Source organism: Schistocerca cancellata, chromosome 1 (assembly GCF_023864275.1).
Source record: "Schistocerca cancellata isolate TAMUIC-IGC-003103 chromosome 1, iqSchCanc2.1, whole genome shotgun sequence".
NCBI lineage: Eukaryota > Metazoa > Arthropoda > Insecta > Orthoptera > Acrididae > Schistocerca > Schistocerca cancellata.
The window spans coordinates 1,118,981,214-1,118,994,115 of record NC_064626.1 but is presented as its reverse complement, the minus strand read 5'-3'; the positions used below and the strand labels follow the sequence as shown (position 1 = coordinate 1,118,994,115).

Below are 12,902 nucleotides of genomic sequence, written 5' to 3'. Positions count from 1 at the left end.
ATAGATGTTGACTGTGGATATTGTATCACACACACAGTCCCTTTGACTGTTCAGAGGTGTCACTAAACCCGCCCAAAGATGTAAACAACCATGCAAGAGCAACGCCTATTAGACGGAGGTGGTCCGACAGCCGATCAGTTCCAGTCATTCCCCAAGGAAGGAAGTACATGGCTTGTGTTGTCTGTAGTTCAACCATGCCTAGATGGTCAATGGTCAGTACTGCGGTTCAATCGCGTCTGCATTGTTGCTTTGTGCCAGGAAGGGCTCTCAACAAGGGAAGTGTCCAGGTATCTTGGAGTGAACTGAAGCGATGTTGTTCGGACATGGAGGAGATACAGAGAGACAGGAATTGTCGATGACATGCCTCCCTCAGGCTGCCCAAGGGTTACTACTCCAGTGGATGACTGCTACCTGCGGGTTATAGCTCGGAGGAACCCTGGCAGCAACACTACCACGTTGAATAATCCTTTTCATGCAGCCACAGGACATCGTATTACGAATCAAACTGTGCGCTGTAGGCTGCATGATGCGCAACTTCACTCCCGAAGTCCATTGCGAAGCTCACCTTTGCAATTTGCGCCCCCATCGTGCACATATTGTGAATAACTTCCTTCAGGATGACAACATCGCTCGACTTCAGTGGCCAGCATGTTCTCCAGATACGAACCCTGCCAAACACGCCTGGGATAGAATGAAAAGGGCTGTTTATGGACGATCTGACCCACCAACCACTCTGAGGGATCTACTCCAAATCACTTGAAGGGTGGGACAATCTGCACAAACAGTGCCTTGATGAACTTGTGGATAGTATGCCATGATGAATACAAGCATGCATCAATGCAAGAGGATGTGCTATTGGGGGTTAAGAGGTACCAGTGTGTACAGCAATCTGGACCACCACCTCTGAAGATCTCGCTGTGTGGTGGTACAACATGCAATGTGTGGTTTTCATGAGGAATAAAAAAAGGGTGGAAATGATGTTTATGTTGATCTCTATTCCAATTTTCTGTACAGGTTCCGGAACCGAGGTGATGCAAAACATTTTTTTGATGCATGTATTTGATTGTAACTTGTGAGTTGTTGTTGTTGTTGTTGTTGTTGTTGTTGTTGTTGTGGTCTTCAGTCCTGAGACTGGTTTGATGCAGCTCTCCATGCTACTCTATCCTGTGCAAGCTTCTTCATCTCCCAGTATCTACTGCAACCTACATCCTTCTGAATCTGCTTAGTGTATTCATCTCTTGGTCTCCCTCTACGATTTTTACCCTCCACACTGCCCTCCAATGCTAAATTTGTGATCCCTTGATGCCTCAAAACATGTCCTACCAACCGATCCCTTCTTCTAGTCAAGTTGTGCCACAAACTTCTCTTCTCCCCAATCCTATTCAATACCTCCTCATTAGTTACGTGATCTACCCACCTTATCTTCAGCATTCTTCTGTAGCACCACATTTCGAAAGCTTCTATTCTCTTCTTGTCCAAACTAGTTATCGTCCATGTTTCACTTCCATACATGGCTACACTCCATACAAATACTTTCAGAAACGACTTCCTGACACTTAAATGTGATGAATTCCCAGGCAGTGGCTAAGGTGGATCTAATAGCAATAGTAAAAAGAACTCTAGATTCAGCATTATCATAAATGGATCACTTTTTAATATATTGTTATTTCCGAAATGGTGATTCAGTTGCAACCAGTCAACTCAGTGTCAGTTGTTGTGAGTGAAACAAATTATCAACCAACTTCATTTACCAAGTGAATGAAATCAGAAATGAGAATCTCTGGCTCTACTTCTGAATAATGATTTATTGTGTTCACTTGTCATCATTTATTGAGCAAACAGTTACCAACAGCAGCACACAACAGAAAAGCTACCAACGTTGCAAGTGCACTTTTACTGCACATGTGCCTGTTACATACTATGTTACCTTTCTGTCTTCAGATGCAAACTTAAGTGCCATCCATTTTAGTTTATGTAGTAGCTTTTTGTGGTTAACAGAAAAAGGTTTTGGTGAATCACAAAAAAGACCGTATGCAATTGGTTTAAAGATGTCGTACTATAGCTGGCTAGACTTGATTGACAGTGTAACATCTTCTGACGTACAATGTGCAGCCTGACATGATGTGATAGAATGAGTGAAATGTCTTCTTATGTTGAACTTGCTAAATCTGAAACACTCTTTTGTCATTATTTTGGTTCCTAAGAGTGTGACGTTCATGAAGATGATAATAAGAGCAGTCAGTGCTTTAGTGGCATTATTATTACTACTATTATTATTATTGTTAGTAGTAGTAGTAGTAGTAGTAGTAGTAGTAGTAGTAGTAGCGCGGCCACTATGGCCAAGCGGTTCTAGGTGCTTCAGTCCGGAACCACGCTGCTGCTACAGTCGCAGGTTCGAATCCTACCTCAGGCATGGACATGTGTGATGTCCTTAGATTACGTAGGTTTAGGTAGTTCTAAGTCTAGGGGACTGATGACCTCAGATGTGAAGTTCCATAGTGCTTAGAGCCCTTTGAACCATTTGAATAGTAGTAGCATTATCTTTTTTTTTTTTTTTTTTTTTTTTTTTTTTTTTTTTTTTTTTTTTTTTTTTTGGGGGGGGGGGGGGGGGGGTGGGTAGCTGAATTTGACAGGGCTGTATAAATTCAATATCTGTAATGTCAGAGTAACAATGTTGCTTGGTCAAAAGAAGGCTTGTTGTGATCTCCATCTTTTGAGATGTTTTAAATCTTAAATTTGTCATTGTTTTTGTTTTGCAGAGTCCACTGTTGAGAAGAAGAAAGGAATCCGATACAGATTCAGAGACGAGTCAGTCTGCCCGTAGAAAGAGGAGTAAGACAAGGCTTCCAAGTGGGCTCTGTGACCGGACTATACCTATAAAAATACCAAAAAGTGATTCTAGTCGTTCTGAGGGCTCAAAACTAGACCCATCTCGAATACTTAAAGAAACATTGTTTGTGATGGGTGCTAGGTAAGTCATACTTAAATTTCTAATCCACTTACTTTGGAGACATCAATACATAATTGTGATGTGTGCTAAAGATGGAAAAATAAATTTAAAAAAGTGCAAGTAATATACTACAGAGAGTTCTGGTAAACATAAGTGTCTTTTACAGAATGTGTTTGGCCTGTTTCTCAGATAGAGAGGTCCATATTGGCAGTTTTATACATTCATATTTGTTGCTCTTTATTCTTTACAGTAACCAGAGTGGGAAAGCAACAACAATTGCTTATGTCTGAAAAATTTCATTGTATCACAGTCTCAGTCACACCTAATGCTGTTAGTCTAGACTGGTTTTGATACCTTTATGCCGTCGTCTTACTGCCTACCAGTGCAATGTCAACAACTAAGATGTATATATGTAGACTGAAGCCATGAATGAAAATTTGTACCAAGGCGAGGATTTGAACCCGTGTCTCCTGCTCATTAGGCAAATACACTAACCCCTATGCCACCCTGGCACAATGGCTGTACACAACTGCACAGACTATTCGAGCACACCTCCCTCCTTAATCCAAAATCCCATTCATGCTTCAGGCCACTTGATCTTCCCCCTAAACTCGAACAGCATTGCAGAGGCACTCCAGTTGTATGCGAATAGCAGCTCAGCATCAAACGAAAAGGGGTATTTTGCCTGAAACTCGGGCACAGATGCTTTTAATCAGATGGAACTATATGGTTTCAGACAACTTGGATTGAGGAGAGAGAGACTTGCTAGGGCAGTCCGTGCCGTTGTGCAAAGCCTCTGTGCTAGTGTGGCTTAGTGGTTAGCGCATTTGCCTAGTCAGCAGGAGATGCAGGTTCAAATCCCAGCCTTGTTGCAATTTTAATTTGCTACTTCAGTCTGCATATATACAGCATAGATTTTTGAGACTTGAAAAGGTCTCTGGAACTGTATAGTTTCATTTCATTAAAAGCACCTATTCCTGAGCTTCAGGCAGATTCCCTATTTTGTTCAATACTGAGGCGCTATTCCAATACAGCTGCAGAACCTCAGCAATGCTGTTCGAGTTGAGTGGGAATGCCAAGTGCGCTGAGATGTGAATGGGAATTTGGATTGTGGAGGGTAGGCCATGCAGTTGTGAAAAGCCACTGTGCCAGGTTAGTGTAGTGGTTAGCACATTTGCCTAATGAGCAGGAGACATGGGTTCAAATCCTGGCCTTAATACAAATTTTCATTCATTGCTTCAGTCTGCGTAGATAAATCATAGATGTTAAAGTGTCAGGATTGGTGAGGAAGGGAAAGCAGTGGGCACATGTTGAGGCGAGGAAGTTAAACATTTTATTAGGGCATGGTGATTTAATGCAGTAAAAAAAAAAGCAGGCCTAGAGAAGCTGCCAGCAGAAGAGGGCGGATGGCGTGTCTGCTCCCAGCAGCTGGCCGCTGTTCCACCCCCACGTGATCGCCTCCAACCCTCCCTATTGGACAGCCAAGTTGTAGACGCGCAGTTTGGTAGCGTTACCTCGTCAGCAACATGGGAGTTTAGCTGCTGATGGTTCAACACGTGAGTTTCAATGTGGTTCTGTCCAGTTTTGTGCAATGTGACTGATATGCTGCAACTACCTGCCAGCTAGAAGGCACTGGGAACATAAAGTGAAAAATAAAATCAAATTTTTGTACTATTAAATCCATTCGGTAACGGGCCTCACTGGCGTAGATGTTTGAGACTTGAAAAGGTCTCTAGAGCCATATACTTCCATTTGGTCAACAACTAACATCACTGGCTTCAATACTTTGTCACTGTCATCGTTACTTGGAAGCCTAGCAATGTGACAATAGGCAACACTGTTTATGAATGCTCATCTATATAGAATAATGCCATTCATTCCTGTTTATGCTGTTATATTTTATGCATTTTTGCCGGTTTACATTTTTCTGTAACTAGTTGGTGTTACCAATATATTTTAAATATTGAAATGAAAGTTTTGTTATTTTCATATTAAAGAATATACTAACATCCAAAATGTAGCAGGTAAGGGTTTGTATGGCATTTACTAAAGGGATGGGAAGCTGTTCTTTTAGCCAGGATGGCACACCTCCCCCCCCCCCCCCCCCCCCCCCCCCCTGGAATTTTGGGTGATCGTAGAGATCAGAGTCCTGTCAACAAGTTGACAGTAGCTGAATTGGACTCTGTTATTATCAAGAGGACTTTCAATACACTATCAGAGATGAGTATGTACCCACATCCTGCTAGTGCATTCTGTCATTAACCTCTGCTTCATACAGACTGAAGTAGTGGCAGCACAGTCTTGGACTGTAGTGCTGGGAGTAGTGGTGAGTCAGGACAGCATGGGTGGTATCGAACTGTGAACTTCCATGCACGAATGCCAGCTGACAAAAGAGTTATAACTACCCAGCAAATACTGGCCAGATGATGGACACACATAAATAGCACCTTAGTGATTGTTTTGCAGCTGCTGCTGCTGCTGTTACTGGTGTGTCATATCAGAAGATACGGCAACATTGGTTTGCTACCCTTTGTGTCAGTATGCTGCATTGACATCATGATACGGACAGTGTCAGTGGTAGAGTCATGTCAACAGCCTTGAGTAAACTGCAATAACAGGCATGAAAAGTGTGTCATACTTTTGTTTTACTACTTTATTATTTTGGGGGGGCATTGAATGGCACACGTGCCAAAACCAGACTAGCCATGTGAAGTAATGGAATGATAATATGATTGCAGCTGTGATATAATAAAATTATTCTGTATTTTCACTGGAGATCATCTTCACATCTTCGAGAAGCATCTAGCGTATCCTTGTAAATGTTCATATTTGCTCGCACATTATTGGTATTATGTCGTCTTTGACGTGTCTCCTGATTGCAATACTTTGGATTTCTTCCGAAGTGTGTGCAGATATGCCTAGCAGAGCCAAGCTTACTCAGGAAGATACAATTTCAGATCAGACAGAATTGCTGATTGTTGTGATTAACAGTGTAGGTATTTTTGTCAGTGTTGTTTTTGATATGAAAATTATCCGTGTGCACCTTTTCAAATGCTTCAACATGTCTGTTTTGTGTCACCACTCCTTACTTTACATGACAGGTTACTTCCAATTGACAGAAGAGATGTCACAGGATGCTAGGTTTCATTTTAAGATACCGTTGAAGTGCTGGAATTGCTTGCCAACTTTCATCTTTGAGTTTATAATGAATAGTTAACTAGCTAGTTACTTATTTGTGTACTCATCCACAAATTATTTTATAATTATGTTAGAAATGTCACCTTAATACAGAATGCATTCAATCTGACTATTTAGTGTGGGACACAGTGACTTGAAGATGTGGATTTGAGGGGGGGGGGGGGGGGGGGCACAGAATAAAGGAAATGGGAGACTGTGGGCATATGGGTGTGGGTACAGGTAAAGACTGATTGAAGTTATGGTCCTGGGACAGGGGTGGAGGTAGGTGTCAGGCCGGGAGCTAGCAGAGATTGGGGCCAAGACAATTAAGGGATCGAAGGATCTGTTGCAATATCTCCTATCTACATGTTGAAAGAAGCTGGTGTTGGAGGGTAGAATCCAGGTAGCATGGAGTATGAAGCAGCCATTGGAATGAAGCATGTTGTGCACAGCAGTGTGTTCCACCACTGGTTGATCAATCATAGTTTGGTAGTGAACAACTGGCTGGGGGTTATGTTCACATAAAATGCTGGACAAAAATTGCAGTAGAGCTGGTATATAACAAGACTACTTTCACAGGTTCCCCAGCTCTGATAGGATAGGATAAGCCTATGGTAAGGCTGGAGTAGGATGTGCTGCATGGGTGAAGTGGACAGGTCTGTCTTCCAAAGGGGTATGACCTGTGGAAATGTTCAGGGAATTGAAGTGGCACTGGAATGGACTAGAATATTGCATAGATTGTGTGGATGGTGGAATACTGCTTCAGGAAGGATGGTAGGATTGCAATGATAAATAGTTGAAGTGTTCCTCTGCAGCCAGTTTTTTGGGGTACTCAGAGCATAGGGGGGGAGGGGGGGTGCAGATATGGTGTGTGGAATTGTCTGCGGATTATGTGTGGGAGATAGGCCTGTCTGTGGACCCGTTATAGAGACCTTCACCATGGGTGACCAATCTAAATGTGAGTGATATTTCGCTGTGGAAAGGGTGACAATTATCGAAATGGAGGTTCAAGGGATTCATGTTGGGTTTGATATGTGCACAGAGATATTGGTGGAACCATTGGTGAGGTGGTCAAGTGGAGTGGAGGGAAGAGGAGGCGTTTTGGCTGTGGAGGAATGAGGACAGGTTATCTTGGTCCTGAGTCATCATGGACATATATCATCAATAAACCTGAGTCAGACAAAGGGTTTGGGATCTTGGGTGGCCATTAATGTTTTCTTACAAGGAAAACTCCCCATTGCACCCCCCCGCCCCCTACCCCTCAGATTTAGTGGTAAGAAGATCCAGTGACAACCCGTCAAAAACTGAACACAGATCAAGCATGAAAGCCAGTAGAAGGTGTACTGAACTATGAAAAACAATCAAAATAGAAACAGTGAATGGTTCAAGGATAACGAGTGCAATATAGAGCAGGCTGAGTGAGCAGCGCCAGTGTATAGTATGACAAGTGCCAAGACCACAGAAAGAGAACAAACATTTCAATGATCAGGCAGACAATTTGTAATGTTGTGAAAAAAGAAAAGAAAATAAAAATAAATAAATGGCACGACGTAGTTTAGAACACGGCTCATCCGGTTTATAGCCCAACACTGTAATCTCTTAACCACAATGCCACAGCTGTTTGATTTCTCTTGATGCTGCACTTGTTTAGCTTGTGGACCGTTCACTGTTTCTATTTTACTTTTTTTTTTTTTTACAGTTCAGTACACCTTCCTGTTTCCATTCTTGATATATGTTCAGTTTTTGATGGGCTATCCACTGGGCCATCTTTCATCTAAAGCTGAGGTGGGTATGATGGGGAGTTTCCCTTATTAGATGATACATTAAGAGTACAGCATAGGAAAGTGCCATATGGATGCACATGTCTGAACTACGGATTTGTTAGCATATCTTTCCCTCATTTGAGCTGTATGGAACCATGCCTCCATCCTTGCTACCCTCCCTATTTTCCTTTCCCTGTTGCTTCATAACCTGGGTTGTGAGTAACTGAATCTCCTTTCCCTTCTTCCCTTCTCCTCCCCGATGAAGGAACATTTGTTCCGAAAGCTAGGAACATAAATTTTCGGTTCTGTTTTATATGTATCTATCGGCTGTACTGAGCTGAGGTAAGTACTGGCCAACCCCTCTATCTCTTTGTTAGTATTTATTTACATATAGTGTATTGTACAGTGGCACAAAAATCCACAAATTATATTTTTAATAAAAATAGGCATCTTCATCATGAGTGATGTCCTTTTTGGATGAACAAAGATTATATTCTAAGATGCGTATCACTTTATAAAAGTCCTGTCTTGCTTCAAAGAATAAATGATCATAGGATGTGGAAAGTTAAATTGCACTGTGCCTTGCAGTTCATTTTCAGACAGAAAATTTCACTTTTTCAATGTTTAGTATTTTGCACAAGCACTTGCACTCTTTTAATGAGTCTTAACACATTTTCTTGCCAAGTCATCTGCACCTTCAATAGGTCTAAGTGACAGTTATAAAGGGAATGCACTGCTGTCCATTCCCTTGGAGGCAGTTCTCCTCCACCACAGTACGTGAAAAAATTACACAAAATACCCTACTTTAGTACTCTCACTTTTGTCTCTAACTAAGTATAAGAAAAAATGTTTCACACTACTGGCAAATAGTAGTCATTACTTTATAAATAAGTACATTACACAATCCTCATAACATTACAATAATTAGCACTAAAATTGACTAAAGTACGAAAGGTGAGGACTAGTAAAAATTTAAAATCAAGTGCACATTACACTACAAAACATTACTGTAGGTCATAATTCTGTCTCAAACTGGTTAAACTTGAAAGATTTGGGTTTCTTTTCCATTTGCAAAATCACTAAAATGCCAAGTCCAGGTTTGAAATTCACACCATTCATGGACTCATATCACCTTAATGTCCAAAATATGTAGATTACCTCTAGCAAAAACTCAAGATGTGCAGTAGCATAGATTTACTAATCATTACATTATGAAAACAGAATAGAGCCATCATCACAGAACTTAATTACTATTCAAATTAAAATTAAGGAGATGAAAGTTGTACCAAACCATTTCCCTACTTCTCCACTCAACTCTGAGTACTGCTCTCATTCAAACAGAAAATTAAATCCTCACAAAATGTTAGCAAATAGTTGACCTGTCAGGATATTCATATCACTATAGCACCACAGTTGTCAGTTAATCAGCAGAATTATTGTTCTTCGTTTCAGTATTACCACTTTAATCTCATAATTCCTCAGAACACAAATAGAAGCTTTCAGAAATAGATCCGATAATGCAGCATTATACAACTTGTACCTCACTAAAGTATTGCTCTTTCTGTTAAGCTCTCATTCCCAGTTCCCAGTTGCAGTGTCATGAATTGCACAATATACACAGTACCAAATGTTGACTAGTTCAAAAATTGATCATCAATATAGTTAAACCACATTTGTTTGTATACTGTTATCTTTTTCATTACTCAGTCATGTCTGTCAGCTCCATTATTTTACTTACATTTCTTACCTCGTTATGTAGTGGAGAGCGTTCTAAAAAAATGTCCCTACTGCAGACAGACTACCTAACCATTAAGGCCCTAACATTATTCATTATTTTATTATTTCATTATTGCTTCATTATGTAATAAATAAACAGCTGCTCTGCTTAACCAATGGAAAATTGATTCTACTGAAAAAACGCTCCACATTAACAGATCTTTATGCTAAGGCAAACTTAACTCTCATTGCTGATCAGACAAAATTATCACTTAGAAAAACTATTATTTAACTGTATTCTATCAAATTTCTTGAGATTCTAGCCTGAAGGGTGATATACATACCAATATTGCTTATTCTTCCCACACAAATTACTCCAGGCAACTACGTTTAAGTTTTAATGCTAGAAGAGGCTGTACCATGACACACTTCTCTAGGTAGATAGTTATCTCCATATACTGATTACACTGAACACAAATACTTCTCACTTCTATTATACCACAGTTCATATTACCACCTAGAAGTCAAGATGGTTTTTACTGCACATTGCCTCTGCTGCTGCACCAAATTATAGTAATTTCACATATGAGCTGATTACTTCAGATATTAATTATAGTTTTCAGATAATCTGCACCTTCTCCTCCACATATGCTGACAGCCTTCATTTTCTGTTTTCCTTACCTCTTTATTTAACAGAAATTCTTTAACCATGTCGCCAATTTACTTTCATCATATTTCATAAAACCAGAATAAACACAGTATCTCATAGATTTTTACCAAATACCATGGCTGTTTTTATTTTTTCTTTATTGCCTTTTCTTCCATCCTCTTTTGATTCCATTACTTATCATTAACACAACATAATATATATAGATAACACTGGAGAAACCTTTTCTAAAATATTCCTATACTAAACTATCCTGCTGTAACAAAATCATATGAAAGTCGAAGATAGAATGTTTCTGATTCACTTATAAACTAGACATAGAGTAGGAGAAGAGTTTGACTGCCTCAGGAAACATGAAAAATGAGACAAACAGCTGGGGTAAGCATTATCGCCACATAATTGAATTCAACACAGAATGTTGAAGGCCCTACTCGCTTGTAGGTCTTACTCCTGGTTCAATGTCGATTCCATTTCTGTTCCTTGAATTTCTCCTGCCAATTCCATGCCCATTCTGGCTATCCTCCACCCAATCATCCCTTGAATTTGTACTAGAATTATTTCTGTTCATCCTGTTTACCTGAAACTCTCTCCCTGAGTGATTATTATCATGAAAATTCCTCCTGCGATCTTCCATTGAGGGCTTCACCCCCTCCACTTTATCAGCATAATTCAAAAAATCACTAACATTATCCCTAGGGGCAGGTACAAGCAATTCTCTAACTTTCTGAGACAACTCTGTTTTTAAACCCATAATTATTGATTAATTACCTAGCTCTTTGTCCAGATATTTCAGTTTGCTTATTCAAAACTGGCAGAAACCTTTCACAGTACCCTTCCTAGAGCCAAATCTCTCTCCTCCCCAAAATTAACTCAAAATTCTTCGCTGCTTCTCTTTGGGCCAGTTTGTAATCACAACAAAAGCTATATTTTCATGTTCCATCTGTTGATTTTTTTGTGAATGATGACTACTCCTGCACCACCATGCACTCTTACTTTCCTCAGTTATTCCAACTTTCAGCTGTTGACTGATAAATTCCTCCAAAATTGGCTGCAAATACCTCAGTATTCTATATGGTTTGCAGTAGACTAGTGATTCATTCCCCGTTGGCATACGGTAGTGTGTAATATGTGTGCTGGTAATGGCTCTTTTGAAAAAAACAATGCTTAACTTGCAAATGTAACTTTTCCATCTGTCCTCTGTTGCTTCCCTTTAGGTGCTACAGTTTTCCTCGTAATGCAGTTTCAGTGATGTCTGATGGCTGTCCGTGGCTGATACCAGGGTCAATTCTAGAAGTCAGTCAACAGGGGAGGGAGGGGGGGGGGGGAGGGGGAGGAATGGAATATCGCTTAACAAAAGGAGAGTTGGGATCGTCCGCCAACAAATTGGTAAAATGTGGTGTTGCTTAAAGTAGTTTTTGGTAACTGTTTTGGAGTTCAGGGTAAAAACATGTCGACAAAATGTGTGTGCCCGGGAAATTAATATGATTTGACCCAGACGTCCAGCAATTTCGAAGTTTTTGTCTGAGGTCAGCAATGTAATTGTTGGTAGGCATACCTGGCATATTAAGCTTTCTTGATTATTGTAAGTGGTATTCGTACATTAATATACATCCAATGTACGTTAATAAATAAAAAGACACCCATTTTAAGTTAAATGATATTTATTGGTTTAGATAGTAAGCGATTTGCCGCTGCTATTCTTTTGTTAAAATGTGTTAGAAATACATTGCAACCTATATTGCTACATAATTATTTTAAAAAAGGATTGGATGTGTTGAAGTAATATATTCACTGATTTCTGAAGTAATTTTATCCAGTGTAATATGATACTGCTACCCCCTCTTGCCATTGTCCCTGGCTGACACCCTTCATGTCCCATTCTTCTTTCTCCAGGAGAGCCATATTAGCAATCAACAACCCCTTTGTTAATCCTATGTACTCTATGTTAAAATTACCTATAAAAACTGGTACCTTCTTTTCACCCTTTATTTCTTATATACCTCTTTTAACTAAGTAACCCACCTGATATAATACTTCATTCTCTTTTAATGATCCCACTGAATCCAAAATTTCTACCAGCAAGCTAGACTCAACATTGACCGAAACTGATTTTCACTGACCCAAAGAATTTCCCAGTACCCTTAGGTAGGCAGTCATTTGAATCAAGTCTTAGTGTGATCTTTCACAGTTTAATCAGTTTGTCTTTCATGACAAACTCCCCTCGCGACATTGCTATGCTGGCAATGGCTTCATCTGACTGAAACATTTTTCAGTCAAGTTCCACCCTTTGTTGCCAAAGATCGATTATGGCACAGTGCTGATATAAGAAATCTAATCCTTGAATCATATTGTAGGCCTCACTCACGTGGTTCCCGTTGACATTTAACATTTTATTCTTCCTCAGTCATCTATGTTTAAGACTACCACCACTCTTACTTTATCCGCATCACCCTGAGGCTAGTGACACTGCCTTCTTACATACCCCATTTGTCCACACCTGAAGCATTTTATACTAGCTGCAAATACTGTTTACCCTGCATTCCAGTCAACAAATCGATCTCCTCACACTCTACAGCTAACCACACTGCTGTGCGCAAATCCGTCGGACCCTCTGTCTGTACACATCTTG

The 12,902-nt window shown here is 40.1% G+C and overlaps 1 protein-coding gene across 1 annotated transcript in view; it reads left to right on the top strand.

The window, feature by feature from the left end:
- LOC126092303 (deoxynucleotidyltransferase terminal-interacting protein 1) overlaps positions 1–12,902 on the top strand; it is a 93,457-nt gene that overhangs the window by 34,885 nt on the left and 45,670 nt on the right. The window contains exon 4 of the mRNA XM_049907830.1: positions 2,760–2,971. Within this exon, the coding sequence (XP_049763787.1) occupies positions 2,760–2,971 (212 nt within the window). The remainder of the gene's footprint in view (positions 1–2,759; positions 2,972–12,902) is intronic.